A 25,770-nucleotide genomic window follows, 5' to 3' on the forward strand; every position below is an offset into this window, starting at 1 on the left:
AAATTTAAACACTGTAGCCAGGAGAGCATGACCTAGCAAGAAGAAGTGGTGGTGCATTAAACACCAACTAAGTCAGTTTATCAGGTCCATGGTTATCTGTTAAGGTCATACACCCCCAAAGGTTTGCACTGCGAAGCCAATAGGAGTTGCAGGGAGCACAACAGAGCAAGAGTATAGTAACCAAATTTAAACCACCTGTGTTTTTTTTTTTTTTTTAATGGGCAGGATTACATCATGTATAATGGGAGGATGGATGAAAGTATGCATAAATAAACAGGTTTGCCAATTCTTTGGCCAGAAAGTCCTCAAGTTTGACTTTAATTGGCTTCTGGAAGCTGTTTCACTGAAATGTCTCTTGCCACATTAGTTTCTACTTCCACCAGTGCTGGCATCTGAACAGTCAAATAGTTCTATTATGAACAATAATATTGCTCTGAACATTGTGAGAACAATTTGTAAAAATAACTGAATAACCTGAAAAAAAGAGGTAGAATGACAAGTACAATTCCTGGCTTCTATTTACCTGTACACCCCCTAACTGATATCAGAAAAGTGTTGTTGGTGGAGGAAGTTTCCAGCAGCATCTCACCATCCGGCAGTTCATCCAGATAGAGTCTAGCTGTTATGGAAATTTCAGGTACTGTCTGCAGTATGTGTGATCAGGAACCTGTCACACATGTCACAAACACATGTTTGTAATTCTTCTCTTAAAACTTCTACAAGCTACTGTCATCACTTTTGGTGAATGGTGTCATCGCAGAACTCTGAGAACTTCTTTGCTGCCCTCCTGGCAAAGCCCACCTTCCCACGAGCCTTGGTCACAGCAGTGTACTCATGGGCCTTGAGCTTGGTGTAATAATCAGAGAACTTGTTGTAAAGGACGGAGATGGGCATGCCATTGAGAATGATGCCAAAGGAGATGCAGGCGAAGGCAAAGATGCGTCCAAGGTTGGTCTCTGGGTACATGTCGCCATAGCCCACTGTGGAAATACTCACCTGAGGGGTGAAAGAGACAATAACTATAAAGATGCAAAGGTAGACACAGATTGAATGATCTTAGGTAGGATTTACTGAAACATATCTTTCTTTTTTGTCCCACCACACAAACACTTACTTGTATACATTGTTATGTTTTATGTAAAACACTGGTTCTAAAATGAAGTGTAAGATCTTCATTTCGTGTACGTTGAATCAGTGGATATGAGTTAAAAGTCATAAATAGGGGTTTCATGTCCAGAAACACAGACATTAACAGATGCCAAGAGACAACAGTACATTTACTGGTACACCTTGCTTGTCTTAATTGGCAAAGATTCAACAAGTTGCTGGAAACATTCCTCAGAGATTTTGGTCCATATTAACATGATAGCATTAGATTTGTTGGACTTACATCCCTGATGCAACTCTCCTGTTCCACCACTTATTTGCATTAATGAGCAGTTGAGCAAGTGCACTTAACAAAAATTGTTGGTGTAATTGTGTGTCGACTCACAGCAGCCCACCACCATGCGTGTGGCATGGAGGTGAAGTTGGTGTTGTAGCTATCGTGCTCCACTGTGTACACCATGGCTGAAAACATGAAGATTCCCATGCCGATAAAGAGCAGCAAACATCCCACCTGGAGAGATATTTTAGAGTAATTTCAGCATTTAGTTAAACACTTTCTTCATATTTCTCTCAACCTGCAGATAAACCCTGACCTGCTGGTAGCACTGTCTTAGCGTGAAGCCAAAGGCTCTGAGGCCCGTTGAGTGACGAGCCAACTTCAAGATCCTGAAGATTCTCATCAGACGCATGATCCTCAGAACCTGCCCAACCTACAGAGAGGGAAAAAATCACTATTAAACATGGATAAGACCACCATATTTAAAGTTTAACAACAACAACTCTCCCGTCTTTTCTTTACCTTCCCGACACGTGCTACTGTCTCAATGTCTCCAGAGTGCACATGGATGTCCTTGTCTTCAAAGCATTCCAAGATCATCTGCAAGTAGTATGGCAGGATAGCGATCAGATCAACTGTGTTCAGCATGCTGCGTCCAAAACATTTCAGGTCAGGGGTGGAGATCAGGCGCAGCAGGTACTCCAGGGTGAAAAAGGTGATGCATAACGTCTCGACGTACTCGCCGTAGAACCTGCCGCTGGGCTCACCTGATGGTGTCTAGAACAGAGAATATAAAGATAAAGATACAGCTTCTGTTCTGAAACAATAAAGGATCAGTCATGGTTTTAGTGTTATAGACACCTTGTACTGCATCTCCTCCACGGTGTTGAGGGTCATGGCGACCAGCGACACCAGCACAAACATGGAGGATGCGACTGCCACAAGCTTGGCTGTGATCGAGGAGAATGGCATCTCCATTAGGTTCCAGATTTTCCTCCGGGTCTGCCCAAAGGCCATGCCGTTAAATAACACCTCATTCTCCTCGGTTTCTACCTGCAGGATGGAAATGCATCAGCAACAGGATACAAACAGCATTTTTTGTTTGTTTTTTAGAGGGGGGTCAAACTTGATGCTCACTAGAAACAACCAGAAAAATAAGCAGTATAAAAACATCTTATTTTTCATTGAGGATAAAACTAGACGAATGAAATGTCAAGACAAGTCACAAAGCTGAAACGCGCTTGAATTAAAGTAAAAAACGGGCACAGCAAACTGTAATGGAAACATCTGTATAAATCTGTGCCAAGGAAAAGCTTATTCTCTTCTCCCCATCTGTCAAGACAGCAGAGCAGAGCGGTGATTTATAATGTAGGTCAAACAGACTCAGAGTCAGCCAGCAGATTACTGCCAAATCAGAGTTAAAAAAAATAACTGCTGAACCAATGAGGCAGCAGTAGGTGATGAACCCGTGACATTTTATTTTGCAGCGCTGTTAAACATATGGAGTCGAACCGGTGGTAAAATAAATAAAGTCACTGATTACAAACGGCCTCCTGTGTCCTGTGGATTATCCACTTCTTACGGAGAAGGTTCTAAGTTTTCTAGGCTGTGAGGGCTGCAAATAAAAATCCATGGCCACGTATATGTGTGTGCGTTACATTTGAGGACGGAAATCCCAAAAGGGTCACAAGATAAACATGAGGGATCCTGACATGAGATCTTGCACTTATTTTTCAGACCTTTTATAAAACGCAGCACATAAAAGATACGTTTCCTATTTGGTCCTCTAACATTTAGCATCCATGAAAAAAGCCCCACCCACCTGTAATTCAAATTATTTATTTATGAGGGTCAGCCAATTAGAAGAAAACTAGTTCTAAAAGAGACAGGGAGCTATAAAGGTTGTTTCAGACAGATGGTGAACTGAGCGCCTGCACTATGGTGTGGTATAAGATAAATACTGTGAACTGTGAATCATGCAAAGGTTTTTTAAGTCTGTTCAACTGAGGTGAACTTGAGCACAATAATGTAAATGTTTATTTATTACACACAATTTAAGTAAAAATGCACAAAAAGCGTGACATTACTCACCAGATCGCTCATCTCTGTAATCAGCTGCTTCTGTATTTTCAGCTGCTCGTTCAGCTCGTCCTGCCTCTCTTCAAAGGAGATGCGGCAGCAGCGCTGGCTGTTTTTGATTCTGACCCCCCAGTAGTTTATCTCCTCCAGGAAGTTTCGGGGACACAGCTCGTCTTTAATCCACAACACCCCAGTTCTGACAGAGAGGAAAGAGACAGGAAAACAGCATCCATGATCATTCCAAGATATCACAAAGGAGATTAAAGTGTCCCTGTGTTGACTTATAACCTCACGTGTTTTATGTCACCTGTAGAAATTAAAGATGTTGTGGAAAATTGTTGGGTCGCGGTCAAAGAAGAACTCGTTGCGCTGGACGACGTAGTCATCACAGAGGTCCAGCTTCCTGCTGTGGTCTGTGTATGTGGCCAAGCGACCGATCCGAGTCTTCGGATACCTGGCGGCTAACCTGTAAGGCAGGTGATACACCTGAGAAATAAAAAGAGAATTAATCTCTTCTCTTTAGCATAGACATTTGAAAAAACATGGAAAAAATTTTCATTACAATTACAAAATGCTAATATCACAAAAAACATGCAATGTACAAAACCAGTTTAAAAATTCCAGTTTTTATTCATTGCTCACAACTAGCGCAATTGTAAAACTTATAGTAGCTTTGTTTGGTGGCCTGTAGGTGGCGATATTTGCAGCTCTTCTACTTTCCAACCAAATTTTCTCTAGTGAACACTTACAGGGAGTCCCATCCCCACAGACTTCCACATAAAAAATGCCAAATGTTACAGCATTATAAAGCATGTTTATCATTTGGTACAAAAGATCATTTTTCTCTTCCTCCCTTCTGTGAGAGTCAATTTTTTTCTGTAATTCATCCATCTGAATAGTAGCAATATGGAGCTGGCTGCTATGCCTCATCTTTACCAAACTAGACTTGCATGTAGAGATCATCTAAGCAGGCTACGCCGTTGTTCTAGTCAATAAAAATCTAGTATTTTATTTGTCTGATGTTCTACTGTGTGCTGTAATCTGCTGATAACACAGCACTCCACTGGTGGCCCAAAGACTAAGGATGAGACTTCAAAATGCAGATTTGAAAACCAGTGGATGATATCATGGGGGCTACATCTATCTTTTATATAGTCTTTGGTTTTAACACTCTCTGATGACTGCGAGCTTTGGGTAGTTACTGGAAAAAGTCAGAGTGAACTCAGGAGACCTCCTGAATCTGTAAGTTTCTATGGGATTGGATCAGAACCACTGATTCCACGGGGTCAGCAGTAACATCTGAGCAAGATGGCTGTGACAGATATGCAGCTCACAGTCTGATAATGATGTATGAGTGCCACCTCTGCTGCTTGTTAATAAGTGTCAGGTTCAGTCCTTCTGTGCTGATAGTGTTAGTGCAGCTGTCCCTTTAATAGTTCTGATACCTGGTGACATCACAGGAAGCAGGAAGTAGTAAGGTTTAGTGAAGTTTGCACATGGCCAAGGAGACTGCCATGAATCCACATGCATCTGCCCTCAATCCTTCGTCTTTTGGAGCATCGTCTGTATGTATATTGTTTATTTGATACTTATCTGTAGTTCTGTGGTTGTATTTTGTGACATGAGGGAAGTTTAATGTGTAACTTTGATACGTTGTTGAAGCCACATGTTTAGAGCACGGCTAATGCTTATTCTTGCAGCTAAAGTGCTACGCTACGTTGATTTAGATTATTGTAGACTTGTAGGTACAGTGTATATGTAAGATTTAAAGAATATACTGTAATTGTAATTGTGTTATGTTTGTTTCAGTTTCACACTTTCTACATCATTAAACCTGTGGACAAAGAGTAATGGTCTTCAGAGTCTTGATGGAAGAAAAGTGTTGAACCTTGCTGCCGGTTCCTCTTCTGTGCAGTGTGAAGAGGGAAAGACAGTACAGTGAAAAGACGTTGAGTTACAGACAAGGTAACACAGTGCATGTGACAACAGCTACTGCTATCACGCTACATAGCCTCTACTTGCCTACACTATGGATTCAAAGCCATCGTCAGTGAAGACACGGTCTTATGCTTCTATGTCAACCACACGTTCTCATGGATCGGCTACCAGCACTGCAGCTGCAAGAGCTAGGGCTAATGCTGAAGCAGCAAAGGCACGTTTAGCGTTTGCAGAGCAAGAAATGAAGTTAAAAATGGAAAAGGCTCGTCTGGAAGCTTCTATAGAAATGCTGACCACAGAAAAGGAAACTGCTGCAGCTGTAGCGAAGGCAGAAGCTTTAGAAGCAGCGGTTGGCGTTAGTGAAGGAAAACACAGTTGTAAACTTCCTCTCATTGCAACATCAGTCGACTCTGTTGAGCGTACAAAAGAGTATGTGGAGAAACAAGCCGAAGTATCAAGAGACATCCAGATGGCATCACAGGAGGATTTACCCTTGCAGGACGAGACACAGCAGCCGCTTCCTGAGGAACCTTTGCATAATACGGTGTGCATGCCACGTCTCAATTCGCTGAGTGATGGTCCCCCCGACGCTGCTATTACTGTCTTTGATACTCCACTGCATCCTCCACGTAAACAAAATAGCCTTAATCCCTTTGTCACATCAGATGTGAATCGCAACTCAGCTCAACAGACAGAGCACCACTACTATGGAGTACTCAAAGAAAATGATTATGAAGATTTTCTAAGGCCTTCATGCAGTGTAACTGCACATCAGCCACCCTGGAAGACCAACAGCGCCATGGAAGCTCTTCCCCATCACCCATATGGTAACTCTCAGCGGCCTAGTTACTCCACTGATCCACATGTGACAGACTTTGTCAGATTTCTAGCACGACGTGAGCTCGTTACAAGTGGTCTACTACAATTTAACGATAGACCGGAAAACTACAGGGCCTGGCGACGTTCATTCCAGAATGCGGTGAGAGACTTGAATCTAACAAGTGATGAAGAAATGGATCTTCTTGTCAAATGGCTGGGAAGTGAATCAGCTGAGCATGCAAAGCGTATTAGGTCCATCCACATAAATCAACCAGCTAAAGGGCTGAGCATGATCTGGAACAGACTAGATGCTTCTTACGGTTCATCTGAAGCTATTGAGAAAGCTTTGTTCCAAAAACTGGATAGTTTCCCCAAAATTGGCAATAAAGACTACTCCAAGCTCCGGGACCTCAGTGATTTACTGATGGAACTAGATGCCGCCAAGGCCGAGGGAGATCTGCCTGGTCTTTTGTATCTTGATACCCCCAGAGGTGTAAATGCAATAGCCTAAAAATTACCATATGGTATACAAGAAAAATGGCTTTCTCATGGATCCAGTTACAAACAATCACATTGTGTAACATTCCCCCCATTCTCAGTGTTTGTTTCCTTCATCTACCAGCAAGCACAGATGAGGAATGATCCAAGTTTCAACTTTGTTTCTCAAACCGAGATGGTTAAAATGGAAAAACCTCCTTGGAAAAACAGTAGACAAAGGGAGATTTTAGTCAACAAAACAGAAGTGTCACCTGCTGCTCGCTCAGACAACAGAAACAAAAAGAACGTGGAGGATCCAGATAGGAGATGTCCTATACATAAGAAACCTCACACATTACAAAAGTGTCGTGCCTTTCGAGAGAAACACTTCGAAGAAAGAATGAACTTTCTCAGGGAGAATGGCATCTGTTTTAAGTGTTGCAACTCCTCAACGCACACCGCGAGGGAATGCCAAAGTATCATTAAGTGCACTGAATGCAACAGTGATAGACACTCATCTGCTCTACATCCAGGTCAGGCACCGTGGATAAAGAACATAAGCATGCCTTTGGAGCATGGCGGGGAGCCAGAACCCACACAAACTTCAGAAGTTACTGCTCAGTGTACCGAGATCTGTGGAGAGGACCGCACTGTTAAGAACTGCTCCAAGATCTGCCTGGCCAGAGTCTATCCTAAAGGAGAACGTGAAAAGGCCATAAAGGCCTATGTTATTATAGATGAGCAGAGTAATAGATCTTTGGCTCACTCAGATTTCTTTGAGAAGTTTGACTTGCAATGCCCTACTGCATCTTACACACTGAAGACATGCTCTGGTGTGACTGAGAACATGGGGAGGATAGCTTCAGGCTTCTGTATAGAGTCAATGGATTGTAAAACAGTTCAGCTACTACCAGGCCTGTTGGAGTGTAATGAGATACCAGACAACAGAGCAGAGATTCCATCACCAAGTGCGGCTCTCCTCCATGATCATCTGAAACCAGTTGCTCACCTTATTCCAGAGTTTGAACCTGATGTTCCCATTATGCTCTTACTTGGACGTGACGTCATTAGACTTCATAAGGTTCACAAATACATCAATGGCCCCCCTGATGCCCCCTATGCTCAGAAACTTGAGTTGGGATGGGTGATTGTGGGCAATGTCTGTTTGGGACGTGTTCATAAGCCACGCAGTGTGAACACGTACTTCACCAATGCTCTTGAACAGTCTCGTCCTACTATTTTTGAACCATGTCCGAGTGTTCTCCAGGTTAAAGAGAGATACGGTCCCGAACATTCAAAGTGTTCTTATGATGTAGAAGATGGTGGGCTAGGCTGCACAGTGTTCCAGCTTACCCGAGAGGATAATAAACCAGCACCATCATTTGAAGATCTTGCCTTCATGGCAATAATGAAACGAGAGCTCAAGAAGGATGCCAGTAACAGCTGGGTAGCTCCTTTGCCATTTAGGCAGCCAAGACAACACCTCCCTGATAACAGACAGCAAGCTCTTAACCGCTTCAGCTCCCTCAAATGCAACTTAGCAAGGAAACCTGAGATGTCCCAACATTTCTTCTCATTCATGGGGAAAATATTCGAAAATGGTCATGCTGAAGTTGCTCCTCCTCTCACTCCAAACCAGGAACGATGGTATTTACCCATTTTTGGAGTGTACCACCCAAAGAAGCCTGGCAACATCCGTGTTGTTTTTGACTCAAGTACACAGCATGAGGGAGTGTCTCTGAATGATGTTCTCTTGAAAGGACCTGACCTCAACAACCTACTCCTGGGAGTTCTGATGAGGTTTCGCAAGGATGCCATTGCAGTAACTGCAGACATCAAGCAGATGTTTCATTCCTTTCTTGTGAGAGAAGAAGATCGTAACTTCCTACGGTTCTTCTGGTTCAGAGACAACAGTCCTACACTGGATGTCATTGAGTACCGCATGACTGTACATGTGTTCGGTAATAGTCCTAGTCCAGCGGTTGCCATTTACTGCCTCAGGCAGTCCACGATGGATGGAGGACCACATCATGACCCTGAGGTGAAACAGTTTGTTTGCCATGACTTTTATGTCGATGATGCACTTAAATCTTTTTCAAGTGTAAAAAGTGCTGTCTGTCTGTTGAAGAAAACTCAGGATGTTCTGGCAAACTCCAACCTGAGGCTCCACAAAATCGCCTCTAACAGCAAAGAGATCATGGAGGCTTTCCCACCTGAAGATCGTGCAAATGACTTGAAGGATTTGGATCTGAGCTCAGATATTCTACCTGTACAGCGCAGCTTGGGACTAAATTGGAACTTGGAGTCCGACATGTTCGTTTTTAAAGTCAACAAAGAAGAGAAGCCTTTCACACGCCGAGGCATCCTATCAGTGGTAAATAGCGTGTATGACCCCTTGGGATTTGTGGCTCCCGTGACCATTCAAGGGAAGCACATTCTAAGAGAGCTCACACAACAAAGATGTGACTGGGATTCTCAGCTCCCTGAAGGGATGCAGGAACAATGGAAGTCTTGGCGGGATTCACTGAAAGACCTAAGTGGCGTGATGATCCCAAGAGCCTATACCAAAGCCTTTCTTTCAACAACAAAGACGAGAGAACTGTTTGTCTTTTCTGATGCGTCAACAATGGCTATTGCAGCAGTTGCCTATCTCAGGGTGGTGGACGAAGCAGGGAATACTCATACTGGCTTTGTTATGGGTAAGGTGAAGCTGGCACCCAGACCTGAACACACAATCCCCAGACTTGAGCTTTGTGCAGCTGTACTGGCCGTGGAGTTAGCAGATTTCATATCATCAGAGCTTGACATGCGCATCGATGCTATCACCTTCTACACTGATAGCAAAGTAGTGCTCGGATACATAAATAACGAGACAAGACGCTTTTATGTGTATGTCAGCAATCGTATTGTCCGCATCAGAAGGTCCTCTCATCCTAAGCAGTGGAAGTACGTGTCTACAGGGGAAAATCCAGCAGACTGTGCGACAAGGTCTGTACCGGCTGCCTTTCTCTCAGATACCTCTTGGCTCACTGGACCTCCTTTTCTGACTGAGCCTATGCAAGATTCTCTAGAACCAGACTCCTTTGAGCTTGTGGATGCAAACATGGACGCTGAGATCCGCCCGCAAATCTCTACTTTGCAAACACAGGCTTCTCGCACACTACTTGGGTCCCACCGTTTCTCCAAATTTTCTTCCTGGCAAGCTTTGAAACGTGCCATTGCTAATCTCCTTCACATTGTGAACAGCTTTCACACACGTAAGGTCAAAGGGACCATGCAATGCAAGGGGTGGCATTTCTGTCAGAAAGCAGGTACACCTGATCAACTCAGTTTATCAGAGCACGTCATTATTCAAACTGTGCAGGAAGAGGCATATGCTGAAGAGTTGGCCTGTCTCAAAAAGAATAAGGTGATCCCTCAAGGGAGTCCTCTTAGGACCCTGGATCCCTTCATTGACGCACACAACGTCCTCAGAGTTGGTGGTCGGATAAGACATGGAGAGGTTCCTCATGAAGAAAAGAACCCTAAGATCATTCCTTGTAAGTACCATATTGCAACATTGCTGGTCAGACATTTCCATGAACAAACCCTGCACCAGGGACGCCACTTCACAGAGGGTGCCATCCGTGCAGCAGGCTACTGGATAATAGGTATGAAGAGATTGGTGAGCACTGTCATCCACCATTGTGTCACATGTCGAAAGCTCCGCGGCCTCCCTGAACAACAAAAGATGGCTGACCTGCCATCAGATCGCCTCTCTATGGAACCACCATTTACCTACGTTGGACTGGACGTGTTTGGCCCATGGAGTGTTGTTGCACGGCGTACAAGAGGTGGTCTCGCCCATAGTAAGAGATGGACAGTTATATTCACTTGTATGGCCATTAGAGCAGTCCACATAGAGGTCATAGAGTCTCTGGACACTTCATGCTTCATCAATGCCCTCAGGAGGTTTCTAGCTATTCGAGGTCCTGTGAAACAAATACGTTCGGACAGAGGCACAAACTTCGTGGGTGCGTCAGCTGAACTAAAGATTCCATCCAATATTGATTCCACGTCTGTTGAGAAGTACCTAGCTAGAAAAGGTTGTGCATGGGTCTTTAACCCTCCACATGCGTCTCACATGGGTGGCGCATGGGAGAGGATGATAGGAACAGCCAAAAGAATCCTCAATTCAATGTTCCTGCATCTTGAGAGATCAAACTTGACGCATGAGGTCCTTACTACGCTGATGGCAGAAGTGGTGGCAATTATCAATGCCAGGCCTCTCATACCAGTATCTACTGATCCAAGTGACCCAGTTCTACTAACCCCAGCCACTCTCTTAACTCAGAAGATGGGTACTCCATCAGCTCCACCTGAAGACTCCAATGTCAAAGATATGTGTAAACAACAATGGTGTCAGGTGCAGCATCTGGCCCAGACTTTCTGGAGCAAATGGAGACGACAGTATCTTTCTTCACTGCAGCCAAGAAGAAAGTGGCAGGACAGTCAACCCAATCTGGAGCCTGGGAGCATTGTACTTCTCAGAGATCAGCAGCTCAAGAGAAATGAATGGCCTCTTGGAGTAATCACCCAAGTCTTCCCTAGCCAGGACAATAAGGTCCGCACGGCGGAGGTGAAGGTATCCAGGCAAGATGGGACAAAAGTATTTTTGAGACCTGTGTCGGAGCTCATTCTTCTGTTACATCCAGACAAAGACTGAACTCTATATCTATATACATATATAACCATGTATAACTGTTCTGTATTGTATGTTAGTTGTGGCATTCTATCATGCCAGGCGGGGAGTGTGCTGATAGTGTTAGTGCAGCTGTCCCTTTAATAGTTCTGATACCTGGTGACATCACAGGAAGCAGGAAGTAGTAAGGTTTAGTGAAGTTTGCACATGGCCAAGGAGACTGCCATGAATCCACATGCATCTGCCCTCAATCCTTCGTCTTTTGGAGCATCGTCTGTATGTATATTGTTTATTTGATACTTATCTGTAGTTCTGTGGTTGTATTTTGTGACATGAGGGAAGTTTAATGTGTAACTTTGATACGTTGTTGAAGCCACATGTTTAGAGCACGGCTAATGCTTATTCTTGCAGCTAAAGTGCTACGCTACGTTGATTTAGATTATTGTAGACTTGTAGGTACAGTGTATATGTAAGATTTAAAGAATATACTGTAATTGTAATTGTGTTATGTTTGTTTCAGTTTCACACTTTCTACATCATTAAACCTGTGGACAAAGAGTAATGGTCTTCAGAGTCTTGATGGAAGAAAAGTGTTGAACCTTGCTGCCGGTTCCTCTTCTGTGCAGTGTGAAGAGGGAAAGACAGTACACCTTCTAACAGTAAAATAAAAATATTAGCAGTTATGCAAAAGTTAAGCGGAGTTACCGTTCCTCCAACATTGATGTTGAGAATGAAGTGTTTGGTTGGAGAATTCAGCAGGCGGGAGGGAGACACTGGCAATCGATCCTCCACCTCCTCGTTTTCATACTCGGCATAAATATCGTAGATGTCTCTGCCAAGGTCCTTCAAAATATAACAAAACACAAAATGAACAGAAAAACTGAAAAATATCAGCTTAGATATGATCGTAGTAAAATAGTAGATTTGTTTTTGCTCATCACAGTTCCAATTAGGTGAATGCTACTCTACACCAAACCTGGTGTAGAGTAGCACCTGTTGTGTAATTTTTACCTTATTGGTTGCCGTGACAGATGACTTTCCAAACTTATGAGAAAAATAAGTGGCATGGTGGTTCACTAAATAGCATTTCTGCCTCACATCATAGCAAGAAGGTTCCCAGTTCACCTGGTCCTCTACAGTCTTCTGCGTGGAGTTTGCTTTGAGTACTTCAGCAAATTTAAATAGCAGATTCTGAACTGGCCGTGGAGTTGAGGAAAACACAGTGCTTAAGGCAGATGGAATACCAAGTCCAATTCCACTTCCTGCTTGGCATCCTTGCCAAAGATTTCACTGAAGAGCTCCACATCTGTATATTTAAGTTCCAGTTTAACTTTAATGATGCTGTTGATTTGTTGCTTATAGTAGCCTGTACTATTTTTATTCATTACCGTTCTGCTGTGAGACGACAAGTTCCCCTGTGGCATCAATAAAGTACCCATTTACCTCTCCATATCTATCCATCCATGCATCCTACTTTATCTCCTATATTTGAGAGTCTTAGCTTGAGCACTAGAATGTGGTTCAATGCTGAAAAAACACAACAGCCGTAAAACCATGGAAGCTGTCTCAGCCTCACTGAACTTTTTGAATCTGAACAAAAATAACCAAAATCCAAAGGTATAGCTCAAATCTGTTTTTTAAAAATAGCTCCATCAAATCAAACAAATCCCAAATGGACCGAGTGACTGACCTGCATGGAGTTCCATGGTTTAATGAAGGCGCTGATCAAGTCCAGGTGTTCCACCGTTTCTTTGACCTCTTGAGTCCGGCTGCCGGGCTTGTAGCTGGAGAATAAACTCCTGCTTCGAGCTCTGAGGTGGTTAAACATGATCGCTGCTTTAAGTGTTAAGTGTAAACTGCACAGAGACACGTCGCATTCACAGACACATTCAGTAATAAAGAAATCATACTGTTCACACACATGCACGCAGCTGACAGAGAGATATCACACGCAGAGTGATGAGGGAAGTGATTCTCCTTGCCTAATGCTGCGGACTGAGATGATCCGGGTGCTTAAAGTTTTAAATACTATTATCCTCTTCTGTCCATCTCCTGATCTCTCAAGCTCTTCCTCTCCTCCCACTTTCACATAAGTTTACAAATCTGGTAAATTAGGGTCATAAATGTGATCATTTTAATACTATTCTAAGATGTCAGTCCACTGCTTTGTACAAGACAGTATTTGTTAACAACTGCTAGTTTTGTTCAATACCCAAAGAAAACTCTTAATTTACAACAGCATCTGAAACGTAATGATACTGAGCAGCTATAAAATGCAGTTCTGACATTCATTGCCAACGGATAGCATAAGAAAAAATTAGAGTAGCAATTTCTTTGTAGGTGACTGTAGGTGTCAAAATCTCTGTACCCTACAGAACACATGCAGATCTAAAGTTCTGTCATTGTTATACTTCACTACACATGGACATTGATCTGGTCTGTAAAGTAGCTGAGGGGATTGTTGATCAGTTTCATCTGCTTTGGTGTACATTTTAGTACAATGACACTACTGTTAGCGATACCTGGACCTTACAGCGTTTCTAGAGGGAGCCCAATTCCTCCAGGCTGGCACATCAATACATGGCATTGCCAGAAGGTTTGCTGTTTCCTCCAGCACAGTCTCATAACCATGGAGGAGATTCCAGGTAATAGGCAGTTACTGTAGCAGAGCTGGGCAGGCCTGCAGAAGGTACTTAACCCATTAGCAGAACCAGTATCTGCTCCTTTGTGCAAGGAGCACAGTTGCATAATTACCTCCAGCAGGCCACTGGTGTGAACATCTGACCAAGCAATCAGAAGACAGCTTCCAGAGGTTGATCTGAGGGCCCAACATCCTCTAGTAAGCTCTGTGCTCACTACACCGTGGAGTCCGACTTACATTTGCTATAGAAGACCAGAACTGTTAGATCTGCCACTAGTGGGACGATGAAGGAAAACCACTGACTGGCCCCAAACTCCCCTGTGTTAAATCCAATAGATCACCTCGGGGACATGTTTCAGTCTAAATCTGGGAGATGATCCCCTTAGACTTCATTCATTAGGAGATTTCTCCAACATTGACAGGCACACATATAAGCACGTGGTGGGACAAACAGAGTACCAATGCTGCCAGGCTGCACCTCCGTTCATCCCTGGTGCTGACCTGGGATTTTTTTTCCCACTCAGATCTGATTTTTTGTGTTCTTACAGTCTTTCTTAAAATGTTCCTTTAAGTTTTTTTTGAATAGCGTAGTTTATGAAAGAAACTTGTGAGCTAGTAACTCGGCACACCGTCTTGTCCAAATATGGTAATTTCTGGCTCATCAAAAATTGTCATTATCAATGATTTGACATAATGTTGCAGCATCTATGTCCATCTTTTATGCAGTAGATGGTTTCAAGCCTCACTTCACTGAAAAATGTATTTTGAGGCTCGGAGGGGAACCGTCGCTCCTTTGATTCAACTGACATGAATCCTCCTGTTATGTTGGTTTCCAGGAACACCAATTATGCTCCTGGGTTAATTTGACCCAGGGCAAATTTACTCATCCAAAAGTGTCAGAAACACTGGCATTGATTATTTTACGATTTTCTTTTATAATTGATTTTTTTCGTTTTCTGTAGTGATGCAGATGACATGTGACATCTCTTCTGTTCTGGGTCAATCTGACCCGCAACATAACAGGAGGGTTAACCTGCTGTCACCTTGAGCCAACTGTGGATGAACAGATGGATTTTATGTAGTAAATAATATTACCGTTTGTTTTCTAAAAACAAAAAAAATGGAAAGCAAGGCATCTACTGTTCCCAGCAGTCAATTAAAAGACATTTTTGGTTTTAAGACACAAAGTTTGAATATTTCAGTTGATACGATCTTGGGAAAGTATTTCCCGTTGTTCAGAGCGCTCCTTAAATGCATCACAACAAACCTCGATTTTCAAATATCTGATGTAGCCTTCCTTCAGATGCAACATAGACTTTCGCATTTTAAATCTCTGCCTTAATCCAAGTGTGTGCGTTTGATGCATTTGCTGCAATTATAACTCAAGTAGTTAGGTGGAGATTAAGCCTTCCTCCAGTTAAACAGGGATAATAAAAAGATGGAGGCAAACTCAGTTTCTCGACCCACTTCCCTTTACATACACGCATCCTCATGTTTGCCCCTGATCTGACTGAGGGCAGATTAAACTGTGCTGGAAGCAGAGGAGGAGAGTTTAAGTCATTACAAACAGAGTCAGTCCTGCTTGTGGTAATTGTTTCATGTCATTTGCTGCTAAAGAAAATTATAAGGAAAGCTTTAAGGACATAGTAACTGGTAGTTCAGGGCCTCCCTAATAATTATCTAGGAAATTGAGCATTTATCATTTATCTGATCCGCCTCTAGCTCGCTGTGTGCTGCTGAGGACTTGAATAACTGCAGCGGTGAGTCCTCAGACTAAGATGAAAGTTGTTCTGTTACTACTACCTGTTCCACTCGGTCTAGGGGGAGGTGCGCACACATGCATTAACATTTTTAGTTCTCTTGCACCCAAATTTACCCTTATAATTTGCTTTGAGCATGAGAAAACTAGATCTTTTTGGAGTTATGATTTCAGTAAATACACTGCAACTTTAAACAACCCCCCCCCAAAAAAAAACACTAGAATATAGCATCTAATGCACTAAATCTCTGGCATATCCATCTGGCCAGTTAAGTCAGCGTTGGTTAATCAGCTGGTTTTGTTTTAATGAAGGTGCACTACAGGGGCAACAATAAGACAACCCCTAAAACAGGAATAGCTTTATAGGTGGAGGCCAATCACATATTTCCCCCTCTGCTGTGTGTGTGTAGGTTTGTTTTTTTTGTTTTTTTTTTCCTCTTTTGGAGGGAGTTTTGCATTTAGCTCAGGTCAGTGTCACTACTGGAAGCATGAGGCTTTACATGGACCCTAAAGAGGTTGTGCAAGTAGTCCAATCCTCCAGGATGGCACATCAATGTGTGCCATTGTCAGGTTTGCTCTCCCACCCCTTACAGATTTAAGGGCATGGAGAAAATTCCAAGAGCTGGGCAGAAGCAATGTATCTGCTCCTTTGTGCATGGAGGAACAGGATGAGCACAGCAAAATGACCTTCAGCTGGGTACTGCAGAGAATGTCTGAACAAACAAACTGACTTCATGAGGGTCGCCTGAGGGCCCAATGACTGTTTTCTACAGTCATTGGTTAACAGACAAAGTTACAACTACTGTTGTAATATCAGTCATGTCCAACTGGGATTTTAGCATTTGTCAAATCAGCAAACGTAATGTTGTACTTGCTTTGTAGAATAATCAGCTCTGCTGAGTGAAATTCTGGTATTTTTCCTGCAACCTACCACCTATAGTTTTCTTGATAACCAAGATTTGACAAAAGAAAAGATGATTTGTACAGCTCAGGAACAGGCTTTAAAACAGTCCACAAATCAGTGGGTGAGGTCATAGAGGTCATGTATCACAAAACATTTATGCATGACAAAAAACAAAGAACAAGATTTTCTGAGCAAAGTTGTGGATTAAATTTTAATTCCGAAGTGATTCGCAGATCAGTTTCTTCACAGATACAGAGTTTTCCCATTTTATTGGTGTCCCCCCTTCTTTGTACAAGGCTAGAAAAAGTTCACAGCAACAGCACAAACATACAAAATAGTTTTACCAAATTCATTGTGTTTTGTTTTTTCCTTCTTAAATACATCTGAGCCGCTGGTATGACGCCCAACCATAGCAAAAAAACTGATCAAGTCAAATGTATACAATCTTATTTACACAAGGAGCATTTGATCAAAGTGCATTGAAGAGTCCTGATTGACGATCATGTCCAAAGGATGATGGGCAAATATGTACAGTGTTTACAAAAGCTGTAACCATGGTTATTTCACAAGCATAATAATAATAATAATAATAATAATAATAATAATAATAATAATAATAAGCCTGTAAGAATGCATTCTAAGAGGTGGTGATGGCAAGAAAACACTTAAATTAATGAAAGAAAACTTAGATTTGAGATATTACTGCCCAAACATGATCGTACATAAATATTCACATCTGAGGAAGCAACAAATAAAATCTGGACCGCATCCTCTCCTCATTAAAGCCTTACTTCTAAAGGACCCTTGACCCCTCGTGTTTTGTGCAGTCTTCAAACAGTCACCGTGTCAGATTCTGGGAGCCCAGATGAGGAGGAGATCAAACTGACAATTCATCCCTCTCAACTGTTGCGACACGATGCCAGCAAGCTTCTTAAAGAGGGCGGGGCAAAGAAATGACTGGAAAATGTCTGCGGCCCAAAAATAAAGAAATCCTTACAACTTTGGATGTGGAGTGAAACCAGTCGGGACAGAATTCATTGCAATATTTACATAATAAATAACATTTCCTCTTCACCACACACAGTGGTTTAATGTACTTCAGAAGGCATGTGGTCGTACTATAAGGTCTGCTGCTGCTGCTACGGTCAAGCGTCGGCCCTGGAACGAGGCGGCGCGGTGTGACCGTGAAAAAATAAAAAAGACCCAACACGATCAGGATAAATCATCCTCTGTGCTCACTATCGAAATCTGGAGGAAGATGAAGGGAGGGGGAGGAGAGAGGAAGACCGGTTTAGAAATGCTCACAACAACAGCACTTTAAAGGCTCATTCATTCCAAGCTGCATTCATGAAGTAAGACAGTGTGCTGGTTTAAAGGGAAGGCGTGTGCTGCAGGTATTGAACTCATGTTGCCTTTTGAAACATCTGCTGCAGCTGTGAGGGCGACAGAGGCTCGTGTCCATCTTGTGGCCCCGGCCGGGTTTAGGTTAATCTGTTTAATCTGTATACGCGCTTTGCAGACGGCCAACAATGAACATTAAGGATTACTACGGGCCACAAGGTCATGGTGAGAGTGGAGGTCATTAACATGCAGGCTCCATCTTCCGAAGCCTGGCTGGAATCATTTAAGCTGCTCAGAAGCTGCAGCTCGTGGTTATTTTCACCTTCGCTGAGGTTACGTGACTGGTTCAGTTCATTTGTTGGGAGGATTACACAAAATGCTGGCCAGGTGTATGAGGGGGTAAAAAACAGACAGGCATTGTTAAGGACAACTTCACAAGGACTCGAGTCCTTTACCACTGCCCATGCCTGGTTACCTACTGACTGATTGCATGTACAGTGATGGTATTGTCTTCATAAATAAGCAGCTGCGTGTTTTAGTTACTCTGGTGATTTGAGGCCATGGTTTATTTACAGCTCCAATAATTTCTGAGTAAATTGAGCTAACATTTTGCAAGTGATTGCTCACAACCTAAGGTGACAGGTGCACCGAGTTATTCCTGGGTTGTTTTTATTTGCTTAGAATTGTTTATTATTTCGATGCCTTGCACACCAACATGTGAATCAAAGCTCCGTCATTTAAACTGTTCCTGCAGCTGAGACCTTTACAAAGCTTCACCAACAAAAGGTCTCAAGCTGAAATTTCCAAATTCCCAGTCTGAATTTTCATCTGGAACGAACTGTTAATCACTACCCTGAGTTAACAACGGTGTTCGTGGATTCTTCACTCACCGCGGGGTACGTGTGTCCTACATTGGCGCCGTGCCTCGTGATGTCAATGTTGAGGTCTTCTTCTGTGGTCTTCAGGTAGACTGGGTTGTCAAAGTTCATGCTCTTCTGGTTCTTCAGCTGCCAGTTCCTCCACATCAGGTAGCCGCCTGCTGCCGCCATCGCCAGTAGCACTGAGAGGAGAGACGAACAGTCAGGAGTCAAATCACCCCCCCCCCCCCAAAAAAGTGCCAAGGATCTGAAATGAGGATTTTAATTAGTTTGCGTATGTGTGTGGGCGGCATCTACTCACAGACGGGTAGTATGGCCCAGGCAGCAGCAGAACCTCTGGCTGTCGAATTCACTTGAATTGATGTGCTCACATTGGCTTCTGAAAGACAAAACAAGGCACATGCCAACAGCCAACATGTTTAAAAACATTTCCTTAGACTCTGACTACCAGTTAGGTTTCCAATCAAGAAGCAGAATAAAGTGAAAATCCAAAATCATTTTGGCAACTGGTTTTTAATCTTTTAAAGAAAACAGCATCTGATGAGTATTTCATTTCCCCAGTCTACTTTCCCCAGTGTGTTCTTGTATCAGTGTCAAGTGAGGGTGGGAAAGAAGCTTGGCTGGATGCAGTAACAGACCTCAGGAGAAGAGAAAGTTTGATTTGCTCGTACTACCAGCTGGCCCGCTTTGCTATCACTGTGAAACTATTAAATTCTTGCAACGTGTCAACATTTTGGTTCAGAGTGAAACATTGAAACTACTCCTGGCCTCATCCTTTCAGTGAATTCATACCTCACCCTTCAAATTAGTGTAAACCATCATTTTGGAGTGCTGATCGCATATGTGACAAAATCAATAGAGGTAATCAAAGTTCAATCTATCCAAATCTTTGGTTTGATTTATTAAAGCTAGAACATCCTTAGCTTCACTTTGTTTACCAAATATCAGCTCCAATCATTATGCTGCAATAAATGTCTTTTCTACCAAATCAAAGCGAAACACACAGACAGTCAAACAGTCTTTGTGTTCAAGAAGATTTCAGTCTGAGATCCAGGTTCACTTGGATAAAGAGACTTTAGGGCATTTTGTTTAGCTTTTGTGGACAAAGTTATAAGCTCAGACTTCTCTTGTTCCATGTGGGACACTCTGAATTTAAGCCATTATTCTATTTATAAAAAACAAACAGAAAACTGTAAAGTTCTAAAATTCACCAGCATACATGGTTTTTAAAGTTTAGTAGTTTCTATAATGTGTAAAAAAAGTCAGGGGTAAAGTGGAAGCTCTTTAACTGCTTATTACAGTTTAAATAAATAAAGCATTTCCATCAGCAGAAGAAAGTGTGTTTGGAGCCACGTCAAACTAAACTACAGCCTGTGTCTTTATGGTAATGAAGGATATCAGAACAATGCAACAGTGTTTTGCAGCAACAATGGAGCTCAGTGACAGAGGAAGAGGATATAGCAGGCTTTGGATACTTGGGCATGATTTCGTAGGAGGATTAATTCATTGTTCTGTCGTTTGTTGATAGTCCATTTTTCTTTCTTTCATTTTTGACATCCTGCAACACCTCATCTAAAAATAGGACATTAATCAAAATGTTCAGGACTGCAAGACCTCTTTGACTCTTCGTGTAAGCACAAATGTTATGCTCTCCCAAGAAAGCTGAGATCACAGTTTGAAAAACAGCGTTGGGGAAGGAGGGGGTTACAGTCTGAGAATTGCTGATTCTTGCTTCTCTTGCACGACTTCATTTCTTGATGATGCCTGAAGGATTTGTGCTACAATCCCTTTGTGTTGCAGTAATATAACAGTCACGTCTTAATTACCAGATTATGCCAAACTTTAAATGGGAAAGTGATTTTAGTGATGAAGCTTCCTTGTTCCTGCCACTAGGTGTTGCTCATGTGCTGTGCTCTTAATAGTGTAATGAACTGTGGTTTAATCAGCTGAAACAGAGGCAAACAACAGCTTTTACCTCCAAGTACAGCATAAAAAAACCCTCCGTGGTCAAACTGCCTATATGAGATTCATGAGAACAAACTCCACTTTAGAAACAGGGAGGATCTCATCAGCAGACCTTGTGTTTCTGATTAGGGTTGCTGTATGCATTTTTAGCATTTTACAGAGGATTAGAACAAAGTTCCTGAAGTTGCTAGAGTTGTTTATGCAGTAATCACATTTTAGACCTTGTGAGTCTGATATGTTTGACACATGGCCGACAATTCACACATCCAACATGAGATGCCCGCTTTGTTTCCAACAAATGTTAAACATGCAACAAGAGACCTGAGAGGACTTCCTCACACACAGTCCTACATTACATTTATCTGCACAAAACAATGAACCTGAGATTAGAAGAAAAGCACATTTATGCAGCTGAAATTTAACAAAATTCTTAAAACCAAAAACAGACAAATATACAGAGGTTAAATTAAATTTTAACCTGAGGAGTGAAATCAATGGAATCTAGATAACATGACCTGAAAATCAAATTTAACAGCACAGGAGATGAAAATGAACCAAAGTTGGACATAATCCTAGTTTTTTTTTATTATTATTAATAAACTAATAGATTCTTTGTCCCTTTGGATGAATTATTTGTTTTTTCTGTGCAAAATGTATAGTGCTCAAATATATTTAGAGATTTATATCAACTCATTAATGTACATGCGCAGATATTCTCAGACTAAGATTTCATCAGGTCAAGAGCAACTTGTCTAGAGTTACTGTGTCGTTTTGGCTACAGGTTACATCTGAGAGTTCAAAATAGGCATTCTGTTAAGGAGCTTATTGATCTGCTGCATGTTGAGAGGGTGAGCAAATATTTTGTGGCCCAGGCATTTTCATATTTTGTTAAATATGTGTATACACAGAGCAGACTGTCCCTAGATTTGGGTTCCATAATTTATATTTTGGACAAAGCCAAGATGAGTTCCCATCATTTTCTGTGGGCAGCAATAAGGGTAACACTGGAGGAATGGACTCTAAAATCACTGAGCACAAATACCGCTGTATAGAGATACTGATGCAACAACTGCCCGTTACACTACGGTTATGTGTCTGCAATTCTAATTCCTGCAAGCTTATCAACCAAGTGCGTTACAGTAATCAAAGGCCAATTAATCACATTTGAGAACTTACAGATTCATGCAACATTAATGGCCATCCTCTTTGCCTGTACCCGCATGAAAAGATGAATAAAAATACTTGAGAAAAAAAATCCTGATTGATGTCATAATTCATGCATGACAGGGTTAGATAATAATTACAATGACACACGTCACACATCTATAGTAAAATTAAACGACCAGTGGGTGGCAGCGTATGGAGTGAGACATCAGGGTCCAATGTAGTGGTTTATGTGCAGGTATATCATCAGCACTGATACCAATACAAGAAAACAGCCTTTGAATAGCTGTCCACTGTAGTGACCACTATGCCTGAAAGGGTTAATATTGACACCCGCAGGCTACTTGACTACCTGAAATCAGCCCACTGTGTTATATTAAAAACAAAACAAAAAAAACCCACAAAACAAAAAACCCAAACACCTTTTGTGGATCTTTAGCACAGATAAAGACCAAAGCACAAGCAGAAGCTAGCATAACAGACGTGAAAAAATAAAAAATAAAAAAATAAAAAAAGCAAGCCTCAAGCGGTTAAAAATCTCCACAGCACCATGGACACAAGAAACCTTTAATTTTGGCTTTAAATCAAACAAAAAGCTGATTAAATGAGCAGGTTGGGGGAAGGATGGGATGTACCCAAAAACATTTAAGACAGATGTTCCCCAGTTAACAATTCAAATGAAAATGCCTCCTTGATCCATGGTGAGGGAGGAGAAAAGCCTGTTTGTTTTGTGTTTTTTTTGTAATTCATTTTTGAACCAAGCCCAACATTCTTTAAAGCGAGCCATCAGCGAGCCAGAGACAAACGCAGCGCAGCCAGCAGTTTTACCTGGGGGTGGCTGTATTAGAGCTTTCCCAGCATCCTTTGAAGGACCTTTGAAAGTAGGGTCTGTACAGAGAGAGCCAAGAATCATGCTTTTGACACACACACACACACACACACACACACACACACACACACACACCACAGAGGGTGTCCTATTTTTTAAAAAACCAAGCAGCACACATGCAAGTAGGCCTTCTTTGAATATAGACCAGATCTCAGGAGACTAAGCTAGTAAATAAATGCTCTGAAGCACTGATCCATTTTTGTTCAGTGAGAGGAAAGCCAAGCTAAGTAGAGAACCATCACAACGGCAGCAATGTCACATCTTTAAATTAACATTACCCTTGTGGTTCTCCTGCTTTGATATGACGAATGCTGGACGAGTGAGAGGACGACTCTCAAAGGCAATTTCACAGATTCAAAGCTGCAGCACACTATAAAAATGCATCAATCAGGACGTCTCTACCAGCATCTGTACAACCAGGAAGGCCAGCTACAGCAACAATAAAACCTTTATAGCTGGATCAATATGATCTTGATTAGCAGAGGCAGCAGTGTTAGGATGTCTCAGGGCTTGAAATGAACAAGTCAGACTGAGAAAGCAATATTAACACAGTCAAGACCAAACTAAAGCAGTTTCCAAAACCTTTATCTACCACAGAAAAACACTTTCAGATCAAATCACTCATAAAACTTGCAAAGATTAAAATTGGAATTGAACCGCAGTAACCTTGTGTGAGGGCCATTAATTCTTTTGTTTGCAATTATATTGACTCAGACTGCACAATATTTTTGGCCGTTATGATGCGACTGTCAGGTCGAAACTTCCCTTTCCATAACAGAGCACTTTTTCTATGACACTTGTCATATGCCATGAGGAAGGTGGGGCTAGCTGGATGGCTATAAACAGTCAATGGGAAACAAAAGCAAATGTATAATTGGGAAGCAAAATGTACACAGCTCTGGTTTTACATCATTAGGCTCAAACGCAGTCATTTTAGAAAAAAAACCCCTCAGATTGCCATCATGGAAAAACCCGCTACATACGTAACCCTGACCATTGACGGGTTGATCAAAGTCTCAGGTATGTTAAACAAGCATCAGCTAACATAACCCCGAGCATAGCCTTAAGTAGAGATGAGCAATGTGCTACATGTGTCTGGTAAGCTCACCTCTTTCCTTCCAACACCAAATATCTCCTTTCCAAAACTATATCTCCAGACCCTAGAAAGGTTTTATACCCCAACATGTCAATATGTCCCCAAACACACAAAAAAGACAAAGCAAGCACCTGCAAACTAAGGATCATCTTTGAGGCTTTGGTTCAACTTTACTTTTTGGGCAAACGGGAAAAGCCAGGAGCAAGCTTTCAGCCTTCGAATCTGCAGAAGGGTAAAGCACGTGTTCGCCACACTCCTTTGACTTTCACATTTGACTTTAATCCAATAATCAGTAAATTCCAAATGCAATGAAAACTTATCTGATAAAAGGCAAGGACGTTTAGGAGAGTCTGTAAAACAGTGGTCTCAGTATGCATTTTGCTTAATATAAACAGCCTGTCATTTTTATGGGTTTGTGTATGAACGGCAAGAAAAAAAAAAAGCATATTTAATTAGACAATGTTTCATTCAGATAATTCAGAAATTTTGGATACAATATTGGCAGCTTTACAGAAAGATGGGACCTGTGATGAATGATACCAAATGATAAACAGTGGAACAAGTCTCAGCAGAGTTGGAAAATCCATGAAACGCGCTGTATTTCAGCCTGAGATGGTGCAGTCTGAAGGAAAAACACTCCCCAGTTGCCTCTAAAGACTGTTATATGAATCCCTCTGTAGTAGTTTGAGATCCAAACCCTGAAGTGAAGAGCAATGCTCATTACTCTCTCTCTCCCCCCGCCGCCACACTAACAAGATTAGGGCCGGTCCAAACTGCAGCCGCACAATGCTCTACAGTTCCCCATTCGGTCCAGCTGCGACGGCTGTAAAATGGGATAAATGTGTTATCTGCTGGTTTAGTAAAGAGCAACGAGGCCTTTGACAACGAAGCCTTTGAATAGGAAGGTGGAGGCGCTTTAACAAGTGACAGGCATCCCATTTTAACTCTTCCCACACTATTTATTAACAGGACAGACAGGTGTGAAAATACAGTTTCATATAAAGACCTCAAAAAAAACTATATACAAACAGGTCTGTACAGAATCAATCTCATAGCTGCAAACACAGATGCCAAGGAGATAAAGACAAGTATGCACTTTCACATCCCGCCAGTCAGGGTGGTACTTTCAGTTATTAGAGTGGCTGTAAAGAGTCTGGAAACAGCTCGAGGTTCCCTAACAGTCTACGAGATGGTGACTCAGGCTGCAGTGATGCTCACTACACGAAGGCCTTGTATATCTGCAAAGAACCCAGGCTGTAAAGTCTGCTGCAGAGCACCAGGAATTTATTGGTGCACAGTTCATGGCATCAAAGCTTTAATGACCCAAATGCCAACTGGGAAACTTCATAACCACAGTATTACCCACCACCATCATGCAGAAAACACTGTTACATGCCCCTCTGCAACCCCAGCAGCATCAATCTGCATGCTCAGCAATGTCGGAGGCTGGACTAAAACTTTCTAACTACAGCAGTGATAACTCCATTTTCTACCACCCTGACACTATTACAGCTGTGGTTCAAGCTTTTTCTGAATGACCCACCAAAAGCTGAATTAGAGCTCATGTCCCACACTTCAATTTTTAAAATCAAATGAGCGAAAAAAGGAGCCAAGCTGAATTCAAGTTAAAACGCTTAAAAATTTACCTGCACTTTTCTCTTTTCATTCTAGCTGACCATCTAGAATTCATCTTATAAGTTAAAGAGAAACTGAACAGAGAATCTGAAGAGAAAGGACCTATTGTGGATACTTTTT

At 42.1% G+C, this 25,770-nt stretch overlaps 2 protein-coding genes across 3 annotated transcripts in view; both read right to left on the minus strand.

Annotated features, from left to right (window-relative positions):
- On the minus strand, nt 1-13,372 carry kcnv2a (potassium channel, subfamily V, member 2a). Its single transcript, XM_084934658.1, has 9 exons — nt 13,069-13,372; nt 12,084-12,221; nt 3,771-3,949; nt 3,476-3,659; nt 2,246-2,437; nt 1,907-2,161; nt 1,701-1,817; nt 1,493-1,618; nt 1-996 (listed from the first exon to the last, which is right to left on the minus strand). Exons 1-9 carry the CDS (start codon nt 13,204-13,206, stop codon nt 733-735), a joined length of 1,593 nt encoding a protein of 530 aa, XP_084790784.1. The 5' UTR covers nt 13,207-13,372; the 3' UTR covers nt 1-732.
- Nucleotides 13,373-16,865: 3,493 nt separating this feature from the next.
- The window catches only part of vldlr (very low density lipoprotein receptor), a 67,234-nt gene continuing 58,329 nt past the window's right edge, over nt 16,866-25,770 (minus strand). Inside the window, exons 17-20 of one of the 2 annotated variants that reach the window (XM_084934659.1) lie at nt 22,859-22,918; nt 19,203-19,280; nt 18,914-19,083; nt 16,866-17,930 (exon numbers count right to left, since the gene is read on the minus strand). In XM_084934659.1, coding sequence (XP_084790785.1) covers nt 17,895-17,930; nt 18,914-19,083; nt 19,203-19,280; nt 22,859-22,918 — 344 coding nt within the window. In that variant the 3' untranslated portion in view covers nt 16,866-17,894. The remainder of the gene's footprint in view (nt 17,931-18,913; nt 19,084-19,202; nt 19,281-22,858; nt 22,919-25,770) is intronic. The other variant, XM_084934660.1, reaches the window with a different exon arrangement.

Source organism: Perissodus microlepis, chromosome 7 (genome assembly GCF_051167445.1).
Source record: "Perissodus microlepis isolate ML-2025 ecotype Zambia chromosome 7, ASM5116744v1, whole genome shotgun sequence".
In the NCBI taxonomy this organism is placed as follows: Eukaryota; Metazoa; Chordata; class Actinopteri; order Cichliformes; family Cichlidae; genus Perissodus; species Perissodus microlepis.